Source organism: Rhinopithecus roxellana, chromosome 13, assembly GCF_007565055.1.
Source record: "Rhinopithecus roxellana isolate Shanxi Qingling chromosome 13, ASM756505v1, whole genome shotgun sequence".
NCBI classification, from domain to species: Eukaryota; Metazoa; Chordata; class Mammalia; order Primates; family Cercopithecidae; genus Rhinopithecus; species Rhinopithecus roxellana.
The window spans coordinates 109,111,701-109,138,966 of record NC_044561.1 but is presented as its reverse complement, the minus strand read 5'-3'; the positions used below and the strand labels follow the sequence as shown (position 1 = coordinate 109,138,966).

Genomic DNA, 27,266 nt, shown 5'->3' with positions numbered 1-27,266 from the left:
TTTGCCCAGGCTAGAGTGAAGTGACGTGATCTCAGCTCACTGCAACCTCTGTCCCCCGGGTTCAGGCAATTCTCCTGCCTCAGCCTCTTGTGTAGCTGGGATTATAGGTACCCGCCACCACGCCTGGCTACTTTTTGTATTTTTAGTAGAGACGGGGTTTCACCATGTTGGCCAGGCTGGTCTCGAAATCCTGCCTCAACCTCCCAAAGTGCTGGGAGAAAGTGTTGCTTTTAAGTCATTTTGTTGGGATGGTTTTAACCAGGGTGTTCACTAAAATATAACTTTGGATGATTAGTCCGCAGGGTGTATTGCATTTCCAATACCCCCAGATAGGTACAAGTCTCATATTAAAGTACTGATGATAATAACAGTACCTAAATTTTGTATGGGGCTTTTCAACGTTCAGAATTTTTTTTTTTTTTTTTTTTTTTTGAGACAGAGTCTTGCTCTGTCACCAGGCTGGAGTGCAGTGGCACAGTCTCAGCTCACTGCAGCCTCCACTCACTAGGTTCAAGCAATTCTCATGCCTCAGCCTCCTGAGTAGCTGAGACTACAGGTGACCGCCACCACGCCCAGCTAATTTTTTGTATTTTTAGTGGAGACGGGGTTTCACCATGTTGGCCAGGCTGGTCTCAAACTCCGCCCACCTCAGCCTCTCAAAGTGCTGGTGTTACAGGCGTGAGCCACTGTGCCCAGACAATTTTCGGAATTATTTTATAGTAACATCCTGGTAAGCTCCAGTAACCTAACCTGAGAGTATGCATTAGAAGGATTAATGATCAGATGGCATCAAGTAGGGAAAATTGGTTATAGAGGTCAGGATGCAGATTGCTCAGGTTCATATCCTTGCTCTGCTGCTTGCTAGCTGTGTGACCTTTGGCAAATTACAACACCCTGTCCGAGCTTCAGTTTCTTCATCTGTAAAATGGGGTGGATTACAGTACCTAGCTAAATATGTTGGGAAGCAAAATGAAATCATGAGTCGATAAAGTGCTTATCACGGTACCTGGCATAATGTAAGCGCTTAATAAATTTGGCTAGTATGAGTATTATGTACTGCATTTTAGGGCTCTTGTTTGTCCTTTACCTCACTCAGGCTGCCTTAAAGTACAAATTGTTTTCAGGGATTCCGCCTTACAGCTGGCAGGAACCGGGAGCCATCTAAGAGCACGCCCAAGGGCTTTGCTGGTGGTAGCTTTCCTCATGTCCTGAGTTGCCTTCTTCAGGAGTGGAAGGCAGGGGGTTGTGCTTCTGGTTTTAGAGTTACCTTAGTATGACTCCTGTGTTAAAACTTCTGCTGGCCGATGGGTGTCTGGGATTAACCAGAAGGCTTCTAGATGGATCTTGCTTTGTTCTAGCAGTTATTTATACCAGGACCCTGGGATGGATAGAATTAACATATAGGACAGACTCAGATTCCCAGTTTGGCAGTCTCTACAAACCTCTCATTTACCACCTGCTGCCAGAACCCAGGAGTGACACAACAGGAAGGTGGGCCTATTGCAGGGATTGCTGCCCTCTTCCTTTCAGGAAAATATGAGGGGTGTGCATGGCTCTTATCTAGGCCTGAGGATGAGCAGGGGTACTTCCTGTTACAGTGAGGATCTGTGAGCATATGAGCTACTTAAGTAGCTGCCTTTCATCCTTCCCCACCCCTTAGCTTATGGAGATAGGGGGGATAGCGTCTCTGAGAGTATTTCTTCTGGCGAAGAGGTACCCAGACTTTCCTTTATGCAGTGAAAAATCTCAGTGAGCTGTATTTTTAAAAGTCTTCCATGGAGCTGGGTGGTTTGGCTTGTTTATCTGGTTTCCTGGGGGAGTCTCCTGAGATCCTTTGCTTTCCTAAGGGCCCCCAGGAGACAGCAATAGTAACCAGCATCCATTACCGTAGACACTTGAGGGGATGTTTAAGTCAATAGTTTTATGATTAAATTAATTCAGGCTTTAACACTGAGGAAACTTAAGAGCCAAGTCTTCAGATAATTGTGCATCTTCTAGACTGAAGTATGGAATTTAGCCCAGTACTCTGGGATCTCTTTCAGAGCTGAGCTAGGAATCCACATGCTAGTTCCAGCTCCACACCTAGCTGGCTGCGTGAATTCAGAAATCACTTCAATTTTCTGAGCCTCTTTTCTCATTGGAGAATGAGGGCATTACTGTAAACCAGTCATTCTTAGCCCTGGCTGCATGTAAGAATTACCTGTGAAGCTTTAAAAACAATACTCAGGCCCTACATTAGCCCAGTTAAATTGGATCTTTAAGGTTGAGGCTGAGTCATTGATAATCTCTGCTTCCCAGGTTTAAGTGTAGCTGAGATAACTACGTGCACAACATGACCAAGTTTTAAACAAAAAAAAGTTAAGCTTCTGTGTCATTCTGCTCCTCAGAAACCTTCAGGGGTTGTCTGTGTGGTAAAGTCCAGCTCAGGTGCTCTGCATTCTGAACCAGCCTACTTCTGCATCTGCAGCTTGTCTTCTTTCCCAGCTACATTGTTCTTGGTGTCTGCTGAATGTATTGTCTTTTTTTTTTTTTTTTTTTTTTTTTTTTTTTTTTTTTTTTTTTTTTGAGACAGAGCCTCGCTCTGCCGCCCAGGCTGGAGTGCAATGGTGTGATCTTGGCTCACTGCAACCTCCACCCTCCGGGTTCAAGCCTCAGCATTCCAAGCTGGGATTAAGGCATGCACCATCATGCTCAGCTAATTTTTGTATTATTAGTAGAGATGGGGTTTCACCATGTTGGCCAGGCTGATCTTGAACTTCTGACCTCAAGTGATCTTCCCATCTCAGCCTCCCAAAGTGCTGGGATTACAGGTGCCCTGCCTGAATGTATAGTCTTTCATTCTTTCCCAAACCTGATGTCCTCACCTGTAATGTCTCTCCTGCCTTCCCCTTTTCAAAACATATCCCTTCAGGGCCCATCGTTCTCCCCTCCCTTGGGAAACTCCTGACCGTCCTAGTCCTTAGTTATTTCTCCTGCCTCTGCATAGGTTTAGAGCTTCATTAGCTCTGAGTGTATGTTCCAAACACTAGCTGCAATGTAAACATGATAACTCAAGCAACATTCAATCCTTCAGAGAGTGGGACGCATGTAAATACAGGTTGAGTATCCCTTATCCAAAATGCTTGGGACCAGAAGTGTTTCAGGTTTTGGATTTTTTCCAATTTTGGAATATTTGAATTATACTTACCAGTCGAGCATCCCTAATCTGAAAATCTGAAATCCGAGTGCTCCATTGAGCATTTAGTTTGAGCATCATGTCAGTGCTCAAAAAGGTTTGGATTTTGAAGCATTTTGGATTTTGGATTTTCAGATTGGAGAGGCTCAACATGTGCCACTGGGGTGACTTGTATACTGTTAAACGTGTGATATGGTGTATTGTTGGCTATCTCATTATGTATGTATATCTTGTAAATATTAGTTGATGGATAGCTATCCATGACTAGCCTCCAGCTGTCATTTTTATCCTTGTTTCCTATTTCCAGCAGACCTTGTGCTTTCTCATCTCCTTGCCTTTAAGTTATCCTCCCTTTCTGGAATTTCTTCTTTTATTCTTATTCTCATCTACAGAAATTTTCTCTGTTTCTCAAGGTGCAGTTCAGATATTACCTCCTCCATGAAACTTCTTCCCAGCACCCACAAGCTGCATTGCCTCAATTATGCCGTAAACCTCTGTAACCCTTAGAGCAGTGGTTCTCAATTGGTAGTGATTTTGCCCCAGAGAGGACATTTGGCATTATCTGGAGACATTTTTGGTTGTCACAGCTGTTGGGAGAGTGTGCCACTGTCATCTAGTATCGTAGGCCAGGGATGCTGCTACACATTCTCCAATGCACAGGACAGACCTCCCACAACAAAGAATTATCTGGCCTAAAATGTCAGTTGTGCCGAGGTTGAGAAACTGCCTTTGAGTTTGTCCAGTTCGTAAGCTTATATGTATACTGCCTTGAACTGTAACAATTTGTTTATAGACCTTATCTCCCCCACTTAATTGAATTAATGGGTGAAGACTAATTCCAGTCCTCCATCTGTGCTTTCTTATTATTCACTACATATCAGGGCTTAATCCTAGAGCCTGTGGCCTAATCCTAACTGCTTAAGCAGAGAGAAAGACATGTTCAGTGTGGAGTGGGTGTGGTGAGGCAGTCTTCTCAATTCTGAATTTCTCTTCTTTTCACTCTCTGTCTTTTCATTTGTGATGACCTGGGAGAAGGTGTGATTTAGGGCATAAAGTGAGCATTTGGGATAAGAATATCTGGGTTTCAATTCCAGCTGTGCCATTTATTAGTTGTGGTATTTTGGTCAATCCATGTCACCTCTTTTTTTTTTTCTTTTAGACAGAGTCTCACTTTGTCACCCCGGCTGGAGTACAATGGCACGATCTCGACTCACTGCAAAGGTGATCCGCCCGCCTTGGCCTCCCAAAGTGCTGGGATTACAGGCATGAGCCACCATGCCCGGCCATGTCACCTCTTTAAGCCTTAGTTTCTTCATGTCTGTAATAGCCATGATGGCAATGCCTCAGTGTTTTAGCTCACGGTGCCATCATGATATTCCAGTGAGATGTTAAATGTGAAGGTGCTCTGTAAATTGGGAAGTGTTGTAATGATTACTCATATATCCACTGTTCAAAGGTATAAAGAGAGAGGATGTGAATCTGTTTGCTTAGGAGCTCTGCTGACTACCTTCCCAGCTGGTCCCCTAGCCACTTCTGTGGCTTTCTAACCATAACTGCTTCAGCATCAGCTCCAGCTGACCCCTTCCAGGTTATTCTCTCCAGTGTGCCTCCTTTGTTTGTTGCCTTCATTCTGTTTTGGTTGTCTGTCTGCAGTCTTGCCAAAATCAAAAGTGATCGACTCTGCCCCTAGAATACTAGCTAGTGGCCTGGTGTCAGCACATCCTGGCAAGGCCTGACAAAGGCCAAACATGGTCATGGGAAAAAGCTATAAAACAAGACAGCTTGCAGTTTCAAAAGCCAGTAACTTTCTTATTGTTCTTATTGTCTTTATTAAACTAACAAAGAAATCTATTTTATTTATATATATATATATATATATATATATTTTTTTTTTTTTTTTGAGATCGAGTCGTGTTCTGTCACCCAGGCTGGAGTGCAGCGGTTCAATCTCAGCTCACGGCAGCCTTCACCTTTTGGGCTCAAGCAGTCTTCCCACCTCAGCCTCCTGACTAGCTGGGACTAGAGGCACACGTCATCACACCCGGCTAATTTTTGTATTTTTTATAGAGACAGGGTCTTGCCATGTTTCCCGGGCTGGTCTCAAACTCTTGGGCTCAAGCAATCCACCCTCCTTGGCCTCCCAAAGTGCTAGATTAGAGGCATGAGCCACCTCACCTGGCAAAAGCAATGTTTTTAAGTGCTTGAAATCTCAGTGAGCTTCCTCTGACTAAATGTACACAGTGCAGAATGAGATACAAGCTGAGACCCTCATGTCCCCAGGGTCAGGCCAAGTGTACCCTCCTGCTTATTTGCTGAGTGATCCCCAGCAAGTGGTTGACCCTCACTAGGCTAATACCTGGGGAAATGCTTAGGATGTAGTAAGGCTCATGCTGGGGAAGAATGTGAAGTACTACTTTTACAGGGAGCTTCAGGATCACAGAATGCCAACCCTGTCAGGGACTCAAAAAGGTCATCCTGCCCAATCTCTTCCCTTGACAGATGGGGTAACTGAGGCCCAGAAAGGGAAAATGCTTTGCTTAGCGCCATTGAGCTATGTAGGTGCCCATCTAGGTTTAGAATCCACATCTGATGTGCTTACAGGCTCTTTCCGTTACTGGAAGAATCCATGTGTCTCTGCGTGTCTTTTTTCTGAGTGAACAAAGGATTGCACTCTGTATTATCAGGCTTTAAACTGTGTTCTGCAGAGCCCTAGTGGTCTCACCACCACTTCAATCACAGCCTCTACATGTTTTCTGTTTTCTATTTCAGAGTTTTGCTGTACAACTTGAAAGTCACTGATCTTGTTGATCTTTTAAAGCCCCTCCCAGTGTGTGTCTCTCCTGGATTCCTGGTGACATTTTTGCTTGCATTTCAATTCAGAAATGTTAGTTTCTATATTTCTATTATTTATTTATTTATTTTGAGACAGGGTCTCACTCTGTTGTCCAGGCTGGACTGCAGCAGTGCAGTTGTGGCTCGCTGCAGCCTCAACCTCCTGGGTTCAGGCGATCCTCCCACCTCAGCCTCCTGAGTGGCTGATGCTACAGGCACGTACCATCAAGCCCTGCTAATTGTTTAATTTTTGGTAGAGATGTGGTCTCACTGTGTTGCTCAGGCTGGTCTTGAACTCCTGGACTCAAGTGACCCTCCTACTTCGTCCTCCCAAAGTGCTGGGATTACAGATTTAATCCACTGTGCCAACTAATTTCTATGTTTTTCTTTTCTTTTCTTTTCTTTTTTTTTTTTTTGAGATGGAGTCTTGCTCTGTCGCCCAGGCTGGAGTGCAGTGGCCGGATCTCAGCTCACTGCAAGCTCCGCCTCCCAGGTTCACGCCATTCTCCTGCCTCAGCCTCCCGAGTAGCTGGGACTACAGGCGCCGCCACCTCGCCCGCCTAGTTTTTTGTATTTTTTTAGTAGAGACGGGGTTTCACCGTGTTCGCCAGGATGGTCTCGATCTCCTGACCTCGTGATTCACCCGTCTCGGCCTCCCAAAGTGCTGGGATTACAGGCTTGAGCCACCGCGTCCAGCCTTTTCTTTTCTTTTCTTTGAGACGGAGTCTCGCTCTGTCGCCCAGGCCGGAGCGCAGCGGTGCGATCTCAGCTCACTGCAAGCTTCGCCTCCTGGGTTCACGTCATTCTCCTGCCTCACTCAGCCTCCCGAGTAGCTGGGACTACAGGTACCCACCACCACACCCAGCTAATTTTTTTTGTATTTTTAGTAGAGACAGGGTTTTACCATGTAAGCCAGGATGGTCTCGATCTCCTGACCTCGTGATCCACCCGCCTCGGCCTCCCAAAGTGCTGGGTTTACAGATATGAGCCACTGCACCTGGCCTAATTTCTGTATTTCTAAAAAGTGGTCTACATAGTCATGGACTTTTCAGCATGGAGAACGGAACTTCATTTTTCCTAGATTTTGACACCACTGACTTTTACTGTCCAAAGTTAATGGCCCTTTCATAGTCTTCATCCTCCTCCTTTTTCTTCAGCATTTGACAGTTTTCCTCCACTTTTGTGTAAATCTCTCTTCTCCCTTGAATTATTTGACATTGTATTTCTGCCTTTTAGCATCTCTGAATATTTTTTCTTTGTCTCTTACTGGTTCTTTCTTTTCCATCACTGAGTTGTCCTTCAGAAGAGCCCAGGCCTACAGACCTCCTTATCTCTGGTTTGGTGATCATTTGGAGGCTTACCTCATTCTCACTCCCAGCTGTCCTCGGGTCTCTCTTGGATTCCTGACTGAAATTGATTTTCTTTTTAACAAATCAGTTTCTCTGTTACTTTAAGCTCACTCATTTTCATTCATTGTGCCATAATTCTTTTATTTCCCTAACTGAAAACTTTGGCAAAATCTAACTCTTCTCTGACCTTGTTCTATTTTCTACTTTTTTTTTTTTTTTTTTTTGTCGAGACAGCATCTCCCTCTGTTGCCCAGACTGGAGTGCAGTGGTGCGATCTTGGCTCACTACAACCTCCTTCTCTCAGTTTTAAGCGATTCTCATGCCTCAGCCTCCCATGTAGCTGGAATTACCACCACGCCCGGCTAATTTTTATATGGTTAATAGTGACGGAGTTTTACCATATTGGCCAGGTTGGTCTCGAACTCCTGGCCTTAAATAATCCTCCCATCTTGGCCTCCCACAGTGTTAGGATTGTAGGCATGAGCCTGTGTGTCCTGGCCAACCTTGTGCTATTTTTACGAACTTTATATCCCAGAGCTCCCACTCTCTCTCTCTCTCTTTTTTTTTTTTTTTTTTGACATTTGGTAATTTCAGGAGCCTAACAGCCCCTTGTTACCTTTCAGCAAGGTTTCTGCAAACTATTTTGTACTCCAGTATATTCACATTTTAGTTGATTGGACCTGTTGAGTCTTTAAACAATTGCATCTCAGCCTGGGCAACATAGTAAGACTGTTTCTACGAAAAAACAAAAATTAGCCAGGCATAGTGGTGTATGTCTGTAGTCGTAGCTCCTTGGGAGGCTGAGGCGGGAGGATTGCTTGATTCTAGGAGTTCAAGGTTACAGTGAGGTAAGATGGTGCCACTGTACTCCAGCCTGAGTGACAGAGCAAGACCCTGTCTCCAAAAAAAAACAATTTTTTGGCCGGGCGCGGTGGCTCAAGCCTGTAATCCCAGCACTTTGGGAGGCCAAGGCGGGCGTGTCACCTGAGGTTAGAGTTCGAGACCAGCCTGGTCAACATGGTGAAACCCCGTCGCTACTACAAATACAAAAATTAGCCGGGCGTGGTGGCAGGCACCTGTAATCCCAGCTACTCAGGAGGCTAAGGCAGGAGAATCGCTTGAAGCCAGGAGGCAGAGGTGCGGTGAGCCAAGATCATGCCATTGCACTCCAGCCTGGGGGACCAGAGTGAGACTCCGTCTCAAAAAAAAAGAAAAACAAAAAATAAAAAACAATTTTTTTTTTTTTTGAGACAGAGTCTCGCTCTATTGCCCGGGCAGGAGTGCAGTGGCACAATCTCAGCTCCCTGCAACCTCTGCCTCCCAGGTTCAAGCGATTCTCCTGCCTTAGCCTCCTGAGTAGCTGGGATTACAGGCACGCGCCATCATGCCTGGCTAATTTTTGTATTTTTGGTAGACACCAGTTTCACCACGTTGGCCAGGCTGGTCTCAAACTCCTGACCTCAGATGATCCGCCCGCCTTGGCCTCTGAAAGCGCTGGGATTACAGATGTGAGCCACCATACCCGGCCCCCAAATTTAAAAATAAAAAATAGGCCGGGCGCGGTGGCTCAAGCCTGTAATCCCAGCACTTTGGGAGGCCGAGACGGGCGGATCACGAGCTCAGGAGATCGAGACCATCCTGGCTAACACGGTGAAACCCCGTCTCTACTAAAAAAAAAAAATACAAAAATCTAGCCGGGCGAGGTGGCGGGCGCCTGTAGTCCCAGCTACTCCGGAGGCTGAGGCAGGAGAATGGCGTAAACCCGGGAGGCGGAGCTTTCAGTGAGCTGAGATCCGGCCACTGCACTCCAGCCCGGGCGACAGAGCGAGACTCCGTCTCAAAAAAATAAAAAATTAAAAAATTAAAAAAAATAAAAATAAAAAATAAAAGTTCCATCTAGTTTACTGAAATTTTGGAAGAAGGCAGGACAAAATCAAATTAATGGAGTCTTTCTTTACCCCATCCTCACTGTCTATTGAAGATTGTTGCTAATTGGCTGGGCATGGTGGCTCACACCTGTAATCCTAGCACTTTGGGAGGCTGAGGTGGGTGGATCGCCTCAGCTCAGGAGTTCGAGACCAGCCTGAGCAACAAAGTGAAACCCTGACACTACAAAACGTACAAAAATTAGCCAGGCGTGGTCGCGTGTGCCTGTGGTCCCAGCTGCTTGGAAGGGTGAAGTGGGAGAATGACTTGAGCCTGGAAGACAGAGGTTGCAGGTGAGCCAAAATTGTGCCAATGCACTCTAGTCTGGGTGACAGACCCAAACTCTGTCTCAAAAAAAAAAAAAAAAAAAGATTGTTGCTAATAATAAGCCTTTCAGTTCATCTCCTCACCTCAGATTATCTCCACCTCTCCTCAGTGATGAGGGCACATGTTAGATTTTTATCACTTAAAACTGATTATATCTGAGAGCCTGAACAAGATTCTCAGGTGATAGATTTTGAGGCGCGCTGTTCTAACAAGCGAGAAATAGCCCTCGCCTCTGAAACTGGTTGCCAAGTAATAGCTGGAACTTCATTTCTCTTTTCTCTACTCATTCCACATCCTCTGTGCCCTTAGTGTTATAACTACTAAGATAGTGAGGGCTCTTGTCCTGGTGTGATGATTCAGAGCTTCATTTCTAAGGTGTCTGAGTCACTGTTGGTATGTATAGGATTGCTTTAGGCTTCTCTTACCTCAAGGAGGTGCCACAGGGTGGGTAAAGAGAAAAAAAACTTGCTCAGGGTCCTACATTCAGTAGATGGGGCCTGGCACAGACATTATGGTATGTGAGTTGAGTATCCCTTATCCAAAACGCCTTGAACAGCCTAGGTGTGGTAGCTCACGCCTGTAATCCCAGCACTTTGGGAGGCTGAGGTCGGTGGATCACCTGAGGTCAGGAGTTTCAGACCAGCCTGGTCAACATGGTGAAACCTTATCTCTACTAAAAATACAAAAATTAGCCGGGCATGGTGGCACATGCCTGTAGTTCCAGCTACTCGGGAGATGGAGGCAGGAGAATTGGCTTGAGCCCAGGAGGCGGAGGTTGCAGTGAGCCAAGATCGAGCCACTGCACTCCAGCCTGGGTGACAAAGTGAGACTGTGTATCCAACCCCCCCTCCCCCAAAAAACAAAATAAATGCCTCGAACCAGAAGTGTTTCAGATTTTGGAGTTTTTCTGATTTTGCAATATTTGTATTATACTTGCTGTTTAAGCATCCCAAAGCTGAAAATGTGAAATCTGAAATGCTCCAAAACCTCAATCTTTTTGAGCACGGACTTGATGTTCAAGGGAGATACCCACTGGAGCTTGTTTATGTATGTATGTGTCCATGTATCCATCCACCCATCCATCTGTCTATCCATCCATCTGTCCTTTGTCACGTCTTCTAGGAGCCCATTGGAGCATTTTGGATTTCAGATTTTTGAATTTGGGATGCTCAACCTGTAACGAGAAAAGCAAAGGTTTTAAAATCCTTTCCCTATTATTCACTTATTTAGAGGCAGTATCTTGCTGTGTTGCCCAGGCTGGAGTCAAACTCTTGGGCTCAAGCAGTCCTCCTGCATTAGCCTCTCAAGTAGCTGGGACTATAGTTGCATGCCACCACTCCTGGCTCTTTATTAGATGTGGGGATTTTAGAAAAGTTACTTAACTTATCTGAGCCTAAATTTCTCATCTATAAAAAAAATAAAGGCTGGGTGCGGTGGCTTACACCTGTAATCCCACCACTTTGCGAGGCCAAAGCAGGTGGATCACCTGAGGTCAAGAGTTCGAGACCAGCGTGGCCAACATGGTGAAACCCCATCTCTACTAAAAATGTAAAAATTAGCCGGTCCTGGTGGCGGGCGCCTGTAATCCCAGCTACTTGGGAGGCTGAGACAGGAGAATCGCTTGAACCCAAGAGGTGGAGGTTGCAGTGAGCTGAGATCATGCCACTGCACTGTAGCCTATGTGATGAGTAAAACTCTGTCTCAAAGAAAAAAATAAATAAATAAAGATATCTAGGCCAGGCGGGGTGGCTCACACTTGTAATCCCAGCACTTTGAGAGGCTGAAGCTGGCAGATTACTTGAGGGCAGGAGTTTGAGACCAGCCTGGCTGACAGGGAAGCCCTGTCTTTACTGAAAAATACAAAAATTAGCTGGGCATGGAGGCATGTGCCTAATAGTCCCAGCTACTCGGGAGGCTGAGGCAGGAGAATCACTTGAACCTGGGAGGCGGAAGTTGCAGTGAGCTGAGATTGCACCACTGCGCTCCAGCCTGGGCAACAGAGCAAGACTCTTGTCTCAAAAAAAAAAAAAAAAGAAAGAAAGAAGGAAGGAAGGAAGGAGAAAGAAAGAAAGAGAAAGAAGGGAGGGAGGGAGGGAGGAAAAAAGAAAGAAAGAAAGAAAAGAAAGAAAGAAAGAAAAGAAAGAAAGAAAGAAAAGAAAGAAAGAAAGAAAGAAATGTACCAGAGAGGATTAAACATAAGGTGCCGAGATTATAATTCCTGACAGAGTAGGTGCCCACCTTTTCTCCTTTCCCTTTCTAGCCATTTGGTATCAGACTCATTTCCTTAATTTGAAGATGGCTAGTTTTTCCTTATCAATCCTCCCTCCTACTCATATGACTAGGAAAGAGGCAAAAATTATTTACTGCAATTTATAAAATCCCTACTAGCCTTTTGAAAATATTAATAGCTTTTAGTACCAGTATGGGATCTGGCAACCCTACCATTTGTGCAGATGCCGGAACTGCAGGCCTTAGATCCCCAGGAGGGAACCTGTATGTGTAGCTGAGGGGTCTGGAGATGGAGTTTTCCACCAGAATCTTAGTTTTCTTGTATATGTTATACAACTGCTCACTTGCAAGGGCTTGAGACATTGAAAGCGGAGCAAAAATGGAGTCTCCAGAAGAATGCATTAGATCCCCTAATACATAGAAGGTGAATGTCTACTGACATGATGCCAAATCCTGAGTCACCCTGGAGCAGCTTATTGTCCTGCACAGCATTATTGCCCGAGCCTGCATTGGGCCTAGCTGATAGGGACAGCCTTCTCATTTAATTTGTGTCTTCGTTTGTTTGTTGGTGTAAAAATTGCATTTTTCTTCATCTTTAAAAAAATTACATAGGGCTGGGTGTGGTGGCTCACACCTGTAATCCCAGCACTTTGGGAAGCCAAGGCAGGGGGATTGCTTGAGTCTAGGAGTTCAAGACCAGTCTGGACAACATAGTGAAACCCCTGTCTCTAAAAAAAATTTTTTTAATTAGCAAGGCATGGTGGGACATGCCTGTTGTCCCAGCTACGTGAGAGGCTGGGGTGGGAGGATTGCTTGAGCCTGGGAGGTTGAGAGCCATGATTGTGCCACTGCATTCCAGCCTAGGTGAAAGAGAGCCCATCTCAAAAAAAAAAAAAAAAAAGGAACACTAGGTGAACGCCTGTCACTTTGGACTTGAGGACACCTTAGGCCTTTCTCTGACCCTTTGACAGGCCCACCCATGTGGAGTCATATTTGAATAATACCCATCTTGAAGTGCATTGCTTTCTTTTTTTTTTTTTTTTTTTTTTTTTTTTTTTTTTTTTTTTTGAGACGGAGTCTCGCTCTGTCGCCCGGGCTGGAGTGCAGTGGCCGGATCTCAGCTCACTGCAAGCTCCGCCTCCCGGGTTTACGCCATTCTCCTGCCTCAGCCTCCCGAGTAGCTGGGACTACAGGCGCCCGCCACCTCGCCCGGCTAGTTTTTTGTATTTTTTAGTAGAGACGGGGTTTCACTGTGTTAGCCAGGATGGTCTCGAACTCCTGACCTCGTGATCCGCCCGTCTCGGCCTCCCAAAGTGCTGGGATTACAGGCTTGAGCCACCGCGCCCGGCCCGAAGTGCATTGCTTTCTAGTGAGTGAATTAAAGTAGGGAATAAAGTAGGTGAGTTGAAAAAACAATTTCAGGAAATCACCATTTAACTGGGAAAAAGAACAAGCGGAAATAGGCTAAAATGGCTTTCTTTAGATGGAAGGACTATGAGTAAATTATCTGTTCATTATTCTGTGATTTCTGTATTTTCTTTTTTTTTTTTTTTGAGACAGAGTCTTGTTCTGTCACCCAGGCTGGAATGCAGTGGCATGATCTTGGCTCACTGCAACCTCTACCTCCCGGGCTCAAGTGATTCTCCTGCCTCAGCCTCCCGAGTAGCTGGAATTACAGCACCTGCCACCATGCCCAGCTAATTTTTGTACTGTTAGTAGAGACAGGGTTTCACCACGTTGTCCAGGCTGGTCTCGAACTCCGGACCTCAGGTGATCTGCCCGCCTCAGCCTCCCAGTGTGCTGGGATTACAAGTGTAGGCCACCGTTCCCAGCTGATTTCCGTGTTTTCTTCTTTTTTGTTTTTTGAGACAGGGTCTCACTCTGTCACCCAGGCTGGAGTGCAGTTGCATGATCTTGGCTCACTGCAACCTCCGCCTCCCAGGATCAAGCGATTCTCCTGCCTCAGCCTCCCGTGTAGCTAGGATTACAGGCATGCACCACTACACCTGTCTAATTTTTTTATTTTTATTAGAGATGGGGTTTATCCATGTTGGTCAGGCTTGTCTTGAACACGTGACCTCAAATGATCCACCTACCTCGGCCTCCCAAAATGCTGGATTACAGGCGTGAGCCACTGTGCCTGGCCGATTTCCATATTTTCTAAAGTGAGCACATACTGCTTTTATAAAAGGGAACAAGCTGGTTTTGTTTTGTTTTGTTTTTAAATTTTTGAGACAGGCTTGTTCTGTTGCCTAGGCTGGAGTACAGTTGCCAGATCGTGGCTCACTGCAACCTCTGTCTCCTGGGTTCAAGTGATTCTCATGCCTCAGCCTGCTGGAGTAGCTGGAATTACAGGTGTGTGCCACCACATCCAGCTAATTTTTGTACTTTTAGTAGAGATGGTGTTTCACCACATTGACCAGGCTGGTCTCGAACTCCTGACCACAGGTGATCGAGCCTCAGCCTCCCAAAGTGTTGAGATTACAGGCATGAGCCACCATGCCCGGCCGGGAAAAGGTTTTAAGTTGCCATTTTAAACAACTGATAAATAGTAAAGTTCAAATAAAAAGTAGCCACAGTTTGTAGTGTTAATAAATAAACAAGGAGTAGATTCCAGTTAGGCCAGTATTTTGAGAGTTAAGTGGGGACTGTGAAAGAGAGAATGTAGGTGCTGGCTGAAACTCACTGTGTAAGAGTCAAACCACCTCATCCCCTTTTGAAATGTGACTGGTACAAAAACAAACAAAAAAAATTCAACTTCTGGGCATTAAGTAGCTCATTCAAGTATATGGGTGCTTGGGATCTGACAAAAGAACCACTGTCCTATAGAGAGGTCAAACATCATCAAGCTTGTGGTCTCTAGGTGGTTTATACTTTTAGAATATTCACAGTTAGCATGTCGGGTTCATAGCCTGAGGAGTGTTCTCAATAGGCATCCCCTGGGTCTCTTGAATAAATGATAAGAGGGCTTTTTTGTTAGTCTGTTCTAACATAGGCATAGCTGGGAGCAGGATTTATTTCAGTGAGTTGGCAAATAATAGCTAAAAGGTAGCCTGGGACACATACCCTCTCCATAGGTAATTAAATCAAAATCATGTCATTCTATCTCTGGAAGGTAAACAGAACAGTGGATTAATATAGTACACTAGGCTGGGCACAGTGGCTCATGCCTGTGATACCAACACTTTGGGAGGCTGAGGTGGGTGGATCGCTTGAGGGCAGGAGTCCAAGACCAGCCTGGCTAATATGGTAAAACCCTCTCTCTACTAAAAATACAAAAATTAGCTGGGCATGGTAGCAGGTGCCCATAATCCCAGCTTCTCAGGAGGCTGAGGCACAAGAATCGCTTGAGTCCAGGAGGTGGAGGTTCCAGTGAACCACAATTGTGCCTGCGCCACTGCACTCCAGCCTGGGGGACAGAGCAAGACTAGGTCTCAAAAAAAAACACACACAAAAAAAATATGTACACACACACACACACACACACACGTATGTATTAGACTAATATCCTTGGAAGGCTTTCTTGATTCCCACCAATCAGACATAATTGCTTCTCCTTTGAATTCCTATGGTCCTTCTTTTTATTTATCAATTTATAGATCAATGTCATCTCTACTCTTTAGAGGCAGGGACCCTTTTTGTATCTTCCATAGTGCAATGGGTACTCAATAAATGGTTATTAAGTGTAAATCCCCAACTCTGAATTAACATTTTTCCTGACTTGATAGGTTTAGGGCCAAGACAAAAAGGATGATGCCTGAAGCTGTGAAGTCTAGGTGGGAATCACTTACCTGCAATATTGAGTATTTGCAGCCTATCTCCATGGCTTCTTGCATGGTGGGATAGAAGAAGAATCTGTAATTCATTACCCTGCCTATCTCTCTCCAACTTGCCTCTTCTCTCTGAACTCCCCATTCTGCTCTCCCTCTGTATTAGTTCTCTATTGCTATAGATCACTCTAAAACAAAATTATTATCTCTCATGGTTTCTGTAGGTCAGAAACTTGGGAGCAGGCTTGGTAGGGTGGTTCTGGCTTAGAGTCTCTCATGTGGTTGCAGTGAGATGTCCCTGGGACTGTAGCCATCCAAACTCTTGACTGGGGCTGGAGGATTCATTTGCAAGGTAAATCATGCACATGGCTAGCAGGTTGGCATTGGCAAGTTGGTTCCTCTCCACATGGGCCTCTCTAGAGGGCTGTTTGAGTGTCCTGATGATACGGTGGCTAGCTTCCCCCAGAACTAGTAGTTTATAGCGTCTTGAAGCAGAAACTGTAATGTGTTTTATGATGTAGCTTCAGAAGTCACCTATTGTTGCTTCCTCCATATTCTATTAGTTACATGAGCCATCCCTGGGGGGATTATACATATGTGTGAATTAATATCAGGAGTCAGGGATCACTGGGCTCGTTGAAGTCCATCTTGGAGCTGACTACCATACCTTTCATCCACTTCTGTGATTCCCCAAATGAGGATTAGTAAGCTTAGCCTTGGTTCCCTCCTCCTTCATTCCCACTGCCATTCCTAATTCAAGGCCTCATCCTGCAGTAATAACCTTCAATTTTTGTCCCCGCTTAATCCGTCTTTCAGTCTGTTCCAAGCATAGCTTTGAGTATGTTGTTTCTTTATCCATCTTCAGTAATTAAAATGTGTGCTCCATGAGAGCAAAGACTATTGTATTAATTGTGTTAATCTGTTGCTGCATAAAAATATTACCACAAATGTAGTAGCCTAAAACAACACATATTCATTGTCTCACAGTTTCTGTGGTTCAGGATTCTGCAACATGGCGATCAAGGTGTCGGTCAGCCTCTTATCTGACACTCAGCTGGGGAAGGATCTGCTTCCAGGCTCCTGTTGTTGGCAGCATTCAGTTCCTTGCAGATTGTTGAACTGAAGGTTTCAGTTTCTTGCTGTCTTTCTGCTGGAGGCTGCTCTCAGTTCTTTGTTACGTGGCCCTCTCACAGCACATCAGCTTGCCTCTTCAGACCTAGCAGGAGAGAGTGTCCCTCAGCAAGACAGATGTGAAAATACCATATAATGTAATCATGTAAAGTCACTCATATACATTCCATCACTTTTGCCATATTCTAATGATTAAAAGCAAGCCACAGGCCCTACCCACACTCACTGGGGGGATTATGCAAAGGTGTGAATACCAGGAAGCAAGAATCCTACAGACCACATTAGTGTCTGTCTGCCGTGACTATGCGTCTTTAGCACCCTGAGCAGAGCATGGCACAGAGTAAGTCTCATATTTGAATGAATGGGTGTACTGTGACTATTATGTTTCCAACTTCTGACTTAAGCCTTTTTCTTCACTTCTTTCTTTTCTGTTTCAGAGTTACCAATTTATTCTTGCGACTCCTCTACTCTTGTCATCTGACCTCATGGATGAACTTCAGGATGTTCAGCTCACAGAGATCAAACCACTTCTAAATGACAAGGTAAAGACTTCTCTGTTTTCACTAAAATATGGACAAGCCTCTTCTTCTGATAGTATTTCATTTTCCGTATCATCTAAATAGTAACTTAAAACGTATGTGGCTTGACTTTCAATGAAAGGAATACTTTAAACAATCTATTTCTTTTTTTTTTGAGATGGTGTCTCACTCTGTCCCCAGGCTGGAGTGCAGTGGTGCAATCTTGGCTCACTGCAACCTTCCACTCCCTGGTTCAAGCAATTCTCTTGCCTCAGCCTCCCGAGTAGCTGGGATTACAGGCACGCGTCACCACACCCAGCTAATTTTTGTATTTTTAGTAGAGACAGGGTTTCATCATGTTGGCCAGGATGGTCTTGATCTCCTGACCTCATGATCCACCTGCCACGGCCTCCCAAAGTGCTGGGATTACAGGCGTGAGCCACCATGCCAAGCCAAAAAATCTATTTCTTAAGCATCTTTTTGATGTTCCCCCCCTTTTCTTTCTTCCTACTTTTGTTTCCATGAGCCACATTCAATCAAGTTATCTTTGAGATTTTTGTATTTTACAGATAGAGATGTTAAGGGAAAAAATAATGTGGCAATGTTAAGCAGAAAGTATGAGGGTGGGGCTGGGCGCAGTGGCTCACACCTGTAATCCCAGCACTTTGGGAGGTCGAGGCAGGTGGATCACTTGAGGTCAGGAGTTCGAGACCAGCCTGGACAACAAGGTGAAACCTTGTCTCTACTATAAATAGAAAAATTAGCTAGATGTGGTGGCATGCACCTGTAATCCCAGCTACTCGGGAGGCTGAGGCAGGAGAATTGCTAGAACCTAGGAGGCGGAGGTTGCAGTAAGCCAAGATCGCACCACTGCACTCCAGTCTGGGTGACTCAGTGAGACTCCATCTCAAAAAAAAGAAAGAAAGAAAGAAAGAAAAAGAAAGTATGAGGGTGGAGTTTGACTCAGAATCCAAGTGTCTTGACTTTCAGTTTCAATAAGGAAAATTTGCCATCCATGACTAGTGATGTATTTGGGTGCAGTGTTCTCCCTAAAGTTTGCCAAGTCTATGATGTGATCTTTCTGTCAGTATCACAGTTTTTATCAGGGAGGACTGGATGTCAGTCATATACCACATTTTTATGTTAGTGTCAGAGAACTACACAAGGAGCAGATGAGCAGCACAGTTGATGACCACTAGACACTGGTGTGATATGATTTACCAAAAGAAAGGTTTTGGCCGGGTGCAGCGGCTCACGCCTGTAATCCCAGCACTTTGGGAGGCCAAGGCTGACGGATCACTAGAGGTCAGGAGTTTGAGACCAGCCTCGCCAACATGGTGAAATTCCATCTCTACTAAAAATACAAAAAGTAGCTGGGCGTGGTGGTGCAGGCCTGTAGTCCCAGCTACTCGGGAGGCTGAGGCAGGAGAATCACTTGAACCCAGAAGGCAGAGGTTGCAGTGAGCTGAGATCATGCGCCTGCACTCCAGCCTGGGCGACAAAGCAAGACTCTGCCTCAAGAAAAAGAAAAGAGGCCGGGCGCGGTGGCTCAAGCCTGTAATCCCAGCACTTTGGGAGGCCCAGACGGGTGGATCACGAGGTCCGGAGATCGAGACCCTCCTGGCTAACACGGTGAAACCCCGTCTCTACTAAAAAATACAAAAAAACTAGCCGGGCGAGGTGGCGGGCGCCTGTAGTCCCAGCTATTCGGGAGGCTGAGGCAGGAGAATGGCGTAAACCCGGGAGGCGGAGCTTGCAGTGAGCTGAGATCCGGCCACTGCACTCCAGCCTGGGCGACAGAGCGAGACTCCGTCTCAAAAAAAAAAAAAGAAAAGAAAGTTTTGTTTTCTCTCTTGTTCTTTAGTGTTCAGTAAATGTGCCTGAAATTCCTTTTTTTTTTTTTGAGATGGAGTCTTAACTCTGTCACCCAGGCTGGAGTGCAGTGGTGCAATCTCGGCTCACTACAAGCTCTACCTCCCGGTTTCAAGTGATTCTCCTGCCTCAGCCTCCTGAGTGGCTGGGATTACAGGCGTGCACCTGGCTAATTTTTGTATTTTTACAAAACTGACCTTGTGATCCACCCGCCTTGTCCTCCTAAAATGCTGGGATTACAGGCATGAGCCACCGTGCCCAGCTGCTTGAAATTCCTTCCTTTCCACTCTATTGTTTTGGTTTATTTTCATTGTCTCTATTGAAATACTCTTGTAGCTTTGTGTGAGTGAGGTCATGCCATCCTTTCCTGAGGGAGTGTTGACGGAGTATGAGGATAAAGATGGATGAACGGGGGGGACGGGGAGGGGGTGTGTGGGTGACATCAGGAGGTAATCTGTTGCTTATTATTTTTATCTGCCCAAGGCAAGGACCTTCACCTGCAGCCTCTGGAGCTGCTGACTTCTTATGTGTTTACTAATTTGCTTTTGAATCCTTCCACCCCATTTTCATCCCTGTGATCTCTCCATTCCCACTCCCACCCCTTCTTTTATCTTTCACCAGACTTCTCTCTCCCTTGGCAAGCTGCAGGCCTTTTTTTTTTTTTTTGAGACGGAGTCTTGCACTATCACCCAGGCTGGAGTGCAGTGGCAAGATCTCAGCTCACTGCAACCTCCGCCTCCTGGGTTCAAGTGATTCTCCTGTCTCAGCCTCCCAGGTGCACGCTGTTTTTGTGAGACGGAGTCTTGCTCTGTCACCAGGCTAGAGTGCAGTGGCGTGATCTTGGCTCACTGCAACTCTGCCTCCCGGGTTCAAGCGATTCTCCTGCCTCAGCTTCCCAAGTAGCTGGGACTACAGGTGTGCACCACCACACCCAGCTAATTTTTGTATTTTGACTAGAGATAGGGTTTCACCATGTTGGGCAAGATGGTCTCGATCTCTTGACCTCTTGATCCGCCCACCTCAGCCTCCAAAAGTGCTGGGATTACAGGCGTGAGCCTGTGCGCCCGGCCACTGCACGCTTTTTTAACCTCCATTTGGTTTCTCCTGCTGCTTCCCCTCCTATTTCCAGAAAACTCTCTCCTTTAAGTACCATTTGTGTATGTGTATATGTGAGGGCTGTGCCAAAAATGTTGTGCCTAGGAGAGGAGGAAGGAAATAAAATCTGAGCCAGGCACACACCTATAACCGGGCTCACACCTATAATTCCAGCACATTGGGAGGCTGATGCGGGAGGATCACCTGAAGCCAGAAGTTCAAGACCAGCCTGGGCAACAAAGGGAAATCCTGTCTACCAAAAAATTAAAAAAATTATCCAGGTGTGGTAGCAGATGCCTATAGTCCCAGCTACTTGGGAGGCTGAGCTGTAATGATCAGTTGAGCCTGGGAGGTTGAGGCTGCAGTGAGCTGTGATTGTGCCACTGCACTCCAGCCTGGGCAACAGAGTAAGACCCTGTCTCAAAAAGTAAATAAATAGAGAAAGAGGTTCTCTTTCTGTCTCCCTTCCCCTGCCATATGGGGACACAGCAAGAAGGCAGCTGTCCACAAACCAGGAAGAGATTCGTCATGAGAAACTGAACCCTTCTAGAACCTTTTTTTTTTTTTTTGAGATGGAGTCTCGCTCTGTTGCCCAGGCTGGAGTGCAGTGGCGTGATCTCAGCTCACTGCAAGCTCCGGGTTTATGCCATTCTCCTGCCTCAGCCTCCCGAGTAGCTGGGACTACAGGCGCCAGCCACCTCGCCCGGCTAGTTTTTTGTATTTTTTAGTAGAGACGGAGTTTCACCATGTTCGCCAGGATGGTCTCGATCTCCTGACCTCGTGATCCTCCCGTTTCGGCCTCCCAAAGTGCTGGGATTACAGGCTTGAGCCACCGCGCCTGGCCTAGAACCTTAATCTTGAACTTTGCAGCCTTAAGAACTGTGAGAAAATAAATTTCTGTTCTTTTAAGCCATGAAGTCTATGTGATTTTGTTATGACAGCCGGAGTAGACCAAGACACGAAGCAGTGTCTCACTTCCTAACATCTATCCGCTCCTCTTTGATAGGCCTATGCTGTTCCTACCCACCTCCCACATTCCACCTTACTCCTGTGTCTCCCTGAGATGTAAGTGTTCCTGTACCATCACTATTCGTGAGGACTCTCTCGGCTCTTGCCAAGCAGGTAGATAGGCAAGAGGCCCTGTTTAGATCATGGCACTTCCAAACAAAGACTTCTGTCCCATTAGCCTCCCTCTCCCCCTCCCCAGGACGTGAATGCTTCTGTCTGCCCAGCAGGTGGGTGGTTTTGTGTATGTGGTAAACGGTATAATGATAATAATGCCTCTCATCCATTACTTCATTTGAACCTCCCAATAGCTTGATGAGGAAGAGAACACAGATAAATTTATTCCCACATTGCTAGTGAGTTAACGAAGGCTAGAAAAGGTGAAGTAGCTTACTCCTATTGAGTATCAAAGAATGCCTGCTGTATGGCAGGATTTCTCACTGTTGATGTTTTGGATTGGATCATTGTTTGTTGTGGAACACTGCTCTGTGCATTGTAGAATGTTTAGCAGCATCTTTGGCCTCTACCCACTAGATGCTAATAGCACTCCCCAGTGGTGACAACCAAAAATGTCTCCAGACATTGCCAGATGTCCCTGGGAAGCAAAATTGCCTTGGTTGAGAACCACTGGTGTAGAGGAAAAACCTCCAGATTTGCATAGAAGTAGATGGTTTGAGGGTTTTTTTGTTGTTGTTTTTGCCTGTCCTGGTATGATTTATTTATTATCTTTTATGTGCCAAGTGCTTTACATACATTCTCTCTAATTCTCAGAATATCCCTTTGAGATAGATAGTAGTATTCCTACTTCACAGATTAAAAATCCGAATGAAATGCTGGTTTGCCTAGTAAAGTGGCAAAGCCAGACGGAAAGCAAAGTCTTTCCTCCTCTTAAAACCTGAGCCGTTTCCACTGTGTTAATCCTATAGATGTTTTGGCATCACCTTTGTGGCTTGCCCTGTCTCTTTAAGGAGAAGCCTAAAAATGTGCAGTATTTCACCTTATCCTTCTGTCCGTTATCCTTATAAATATACTTTTTGCTGAAGACATTGCTGCATCCTCCAGGCTTCAGGAAGCTAAAGGAAGACTAGAAGCAACGTTTTACCGTGAAATTTGTCCTGAGATGACTGTAAGGAGGCATTCTCAATATAGCTTTGAGCAAGGCTTATGTTAACTTGTCTCATGTCGTTTGTTGGTGCTTTTCCCATTTTATTTTAGTATGCCTGTAATTTTGTCTATGGCTCAGAATTGTCAAGAAGTGGATAATTTTGCCATACTTGTTTTGGCTCCAGTGATGAAAAGAAGCAACCACCAGTACTTTGTTTTGCGGGGCAGAAATTCCACGGGCATATGAAATGATTTTTAAAATAGCATTTAACTATTTTCAGAGCACTTTCACAAATAATATCTTATTTTAATCTTCCAGTTTCTTGTAAGTAGTTGAAGATATTTTAACTCCATTTTACAGATGACACTGAGAGGTTATGTGACTTGTTCAGAGCTAGTGTCTGTTAAGTTGGTGGAGCCAGGATAGAAGCTACGTCTTCTGACTTTGACCTGGACCTGGGGGTCTAGGGTTCTTCCCACCATCTACTGCCTCTTGTACCTGGTTGCTCCAGTCTCCTCACCCAAAAGACCTTGTAATAAACAGGAGAGTAGACTGTTTTGCTTCATTTTCCCTGCCTTCCTCTACCTACTATTGGTTCAGATACTACTGAACCCTGTGAAAGCAAAAGGTGAGGCTTGAGAAAACAAGTAGAAGGCCACACTTAGCTTCTGAAGAATTGAGGAAATAGCAGAAGGGGGAATAAATGTTTAGTAGAGAGAACAGAAATAAGTTATGTACTTTGTTTTGGTTGTTACAGTAGAAAGTGAGGTAAATCTTTTTTTGTTTTGTTTTGTTTTTTGAGATGGAGTCTCACTCTGTTGCCCAGGCTGGAGTGCAGTGGCATGATCTCGGCTCACTGCAACCTCTGCCTCCTGGATTCAAGGATTCTCCTGCCTCAGCCTCCCAAGTAGCTGGGATTATAGACACCTGCCACCATGTCCAGCTAGTTTTTGTATTTTTGGTAGAGACGGGGTTTCGCCATGTTGGCCAGGCTTGTCTTGAACTCCTGACCTCAAGTGATCCGCCCGCCTTGGCCTCCCAAAGTGCTGGGATTACAGGCATGGGCCACCGCACCCACCTGAAAGTGGGGTAAATTTTACTGCAATTTAAGTTTTCCTTTTCTACTAATCACAACATGTAAGCAGAGGAGGGAGGAGGATGTTAGAACTAGAGGAGGGAGAACCCTGGGAACAACATTTTGTAACCTCCAGGACAACAGAGATAGCCAAAGCATTTGTGCTAAGGGCTTGCTCTGTTGCCCAGGCTGGAGTGCAGTGGCACAATCATGGCTTATTGCAGCCTCCCGGGCTCAAGCAGTCCTCCTGCCTCTGCCTCCTGAGTAGCTCTTGCCACCATGCCTGGCTTAGTTTTGTATTTTTTTAGAGACCGAGCTTTGCCATGTTGAAACTCCTGGGCTCAAGCCATCCACCCATCTCGGCCTCCCAAAGTGCTAGGATTACAGGCATGAGCCACTGCCTTTTTTTTTTTTTTTTTTTTTTTTTTTGAAACAGGGTCTCTGTCATCCAGGTTGGAGTACAGTGGCATGGCCATGGCTTGCTGCAGTCTCTACCACCTGGGTTCAAGCAATTTTCCCACCTTAGCCTCCTAAGTAGGTGGGACCACAGGTGTGCGCCACCATGCCTGGCCAATTTTTAAATTATTTGTAAAGAAGAGGTCTCATTATGTTGCCCAGGCTGGTCTCAAACTCCTGGGCTCAAGCAGTCCTCCTGCCTCAGCCTTCCAAAGTGCTGGTATTATAGGCATGAGCCACTGCACCCAGCTCCAAGGTTGTTTAAAAAAAAAAAAAAAAAAACGGGGAGAGAGAGAAAAGAAAAAGCAGCTGTAATTAAAAATAGATTTATTGACATTTTCATCAAAGAATATTCATGAAGTGCTACATCTAGTGTGGACTAGAGAGTGGGTGTCCCTTAATGTACTAAGACATGAGTGTTACATCTGTTGTCATCTGTTGCTGTAGATGGGACTGCAGCAGGAAATGGGTTCCCAAGCAAGTTGCCATGCCACCATTACAGACTAGATGACCCTCAACCAGTTACAGGAGGCAATAGGTGGTCCACGTCTTAGCCACACCTTAGCAGAGTGCCCATGGGATTTTTAGAGTGGAAATTCTACTTTTTCAGCAATCTACAGGGGATTATCTGATTGTAGATAGTTTTATCTAAGTATCCAACCTCTTTATAAATTTCTTTATGAAGTCTGTTTCTTAGTATATTTTGAAGGTAATGATTGCTATAGATACTTAAATATATATATATATATATATATATATATATATATGCACTATATATAGAATTTTCATTCTTATCCCTGGATTATCAGTTTGAACTGATTTCTTTTTTTTTTTTTTTTTTTTTTTTTTTCTTGAGACGGAGTCTCGCTCTGTCGCCCAGGCTGGAGTGCAGTGGCCGGATCTCAGCTCACTGCAAGCTCCGCCTCCTGGGTTTACGCCATTCTCCTGCCTCAGCCTCCCAAGTAGCTGGGACTACAGGCGCCCGCCACCTCGCCCGGCTAGTTTTTTGTATTTTTTAGTAGAGACGGGGTTTCACCATGTTAGCCAGGATGGTCTCGATCTCCTGACCTCGTGATCCGCCCGTCTCAGCCTCCCAAAGTGCTGGGATTACAGGCTTGAGCCACCGCGCCCGGCCAGTTTGAACTGATTTCTACTTGAAAATGATTTGCTGGGCCAGGCGCGGTGGCTCATGCCTGTAATCCCAGCACTTTGGGAGGCCGAGGCGGGCGGATCACCTGAGGTCGGGAGTTCGAGACCATCCTGACCAACATGGGGAAACCCTGTCTCTACTAAAAATATAAAATTAGCCGGGCCTGGTGGCACATGCCACCTCAGCTACTCCAGAGGCTGAGGCCGGAGAATGGCTTGAACCCAGGAGGCAGAGGTTGCTGTGAGCCAAGATCGTGCTATTGCACTTCAGCCTGGGCAAGAAGAGCAAAACTCCATCTAAAAACAAAAAAAGAAAGGAAATGATTTGCTAGGCCGGGCGCGGTGGCTCACGCCTGTAATCCCAGCACTTTGGGAGGCTGAGGCGGGCGGATCACGAGGTCAGGAGATCGAGACCATACTGGCTCACACGGTGAAACCCCGTCTCTACTAAAAATACAAAAAATTAGCCGGGCACGGTGGCGAGCGCCTGTGATCCCAGCTACTCGGGAGGCTGAGGCAGGAGAATGGCATAAACCCGGGAGGCGGAGCTTGCAGTGAGCTGAGATCACGCCACTGCACTCCAGCCTGGGCGACAGAGCAAGACTCCGTCTCAAAAAAAAAAGAAAATGATTTGCTGATGATTTTTTTTTTTTTGAGTTGGAATCTCGCTCTGTCACCCAGGCTGGAGTGCAATGATGCGATCTTGGTTCACTGCAACCTCTGCCTCCCAGGTTCAAGCAATTCCTCTGTCTCAGCCTCCCGAGTAGTTGGGATTATAGGCGCCTGCCACCACACCCTGCTAATTTTTGTATTTTTAGGTAGAGATGAGGTTTCACCATATTGGCCAGGCTGGTCTCTTTACCAGGCTGGTCTCGAACTCCTGATCTCGTGATCCACCTGCCTCAGCCTCCCAAAGTGCTGGGATTACAGGCGTGAGCCACCGCGCATGGCCCTGCTGATGATTTTAATACACTGATTTATTATACTAATTGATTATATTAATCTTTATTATTAAAGAAAAACGGAGTATTTTCTGAGCTTATCTAACTCTTTGCTTGTACAATTCCCCATCTTTGTTTCTACTTTTTGTTGGGAAGGATTATCTTTTTTGTGTATGGCTTTTTAATACAAACAGTCATATTTTATTCTCTTTAACAGTTTTTTTTTGTTTTGTTTTGTTTTTTGAATCAGCTTATTTCTAAAACCTTTTACTATTGCAACAACTCACTTTCTCCACTTTAGTCCCTAGCATGTCAATTACATGTAACCTTTCCTCTTTGGTATTCGTTTCTTCCTCAGATCAAGTATCTCTATTTTGAGATGTTCATAAGCTCTACAAAATGATATTTGTTACACTCATTAAGTGTTAGGACCAGGAATACAGTGGTGAATCAGACACAGACCTTTCCTTTACATTCACAGAACAGGTAAATTCACCCGAAATCTCTTCCTATTGATAGTTGGTCTAAGGTCTTATCTGTCTCGTCTTTCTTTACATTATGTCTGTTGCTTCTGTCTTTTGAAACTATGCCTTTTGACCAGATCTCATGTTAGGAAATGACATGTCTCTTCTCCCTAGCAATGACTTGTTTTTGAAACATTTCTCCCTTTCACACCCCCCTTTCTTTTTTTCATAATTCACTTTAATCATTGACCCGTTCTAGTTTCTTTTTGCTAATTCTCTAAGCTTGTGACTGTGAGGCTTACTTGCTTTAATTTACCTTTTGGGTTACTTTACTTACCTTCTACATATGGCCACTAGGCTCCATCAGAAAACACTCCTGTTAGCTGGCTTCTACTTTGACTGCAACTTTCAGTAATAATTAATGGCTTTCCTTGACTTTTTTCCTCTTCAAATTATTCTGTTGTTTTCATTTTTTCCTTGAATCCCTTTCTGCTGCTTAAGTCTGCTTAGTGTAAGAATTTCTCAGAATATGGAATTAATGGCATCTTCAAAATGGACAGAAAAAAGAAAGTACCCATAGCCTGAAATTTCTAGAAGTTTTGTTAGAATGGAACCATATACTGTGAACATCAGAAACAAACAAACTGAGGCAGGAGGATTGCTTGAGCCCAGAGGTCAAGGCCACACTGAGCTATGATCATGCCACTGCAACTCCAGCTTGGGTGACAAAGCAAAACTCTGTCTCAAAAAGAAAAAGAAACAGGGCAGGTGCAGTGGCTCATGCCTGTAATCCCAACACTTTGGGAGGCCAAGGTAGGCAGATTGCTTGAGCCCAGAAGTTGGAGAC

At 45.2% G+C, this 27,266-nt stretch overlaps 1 protein-coding gene across 2 annotated transcripts in view; it reads left to right on the top strand.

The window, feature by feature from the left end:
- NDRG3 (NDRG family member 3) overlaps positions 1-27,266 on the top strand; it is a 99,385-nt gene that overhangs the window by 8,516 nt on the left and 63,603 nt on the right. The window contains exons 1-2 of one of the 2 annotated variants that reach the window (XM_030915604.1): positions 4,358-4,396; positions 17,177-17,281. In XM_030915604.1, coding sequence (XP_030771464.1) covers positions 4,370-4,396; positions 17,177-17,281 — 132 coding nt within the window. In that variant the 5' untranslated portion in view covers positions 4,358-4,369. Of the gene's footprint in view, positions 1-4,357; positions 4,397-17,176; positions 17,282-27,266 lie in introns of those variants that run through there. The other variant, XM_030915606.1, reaches the window with a different exon arrangement.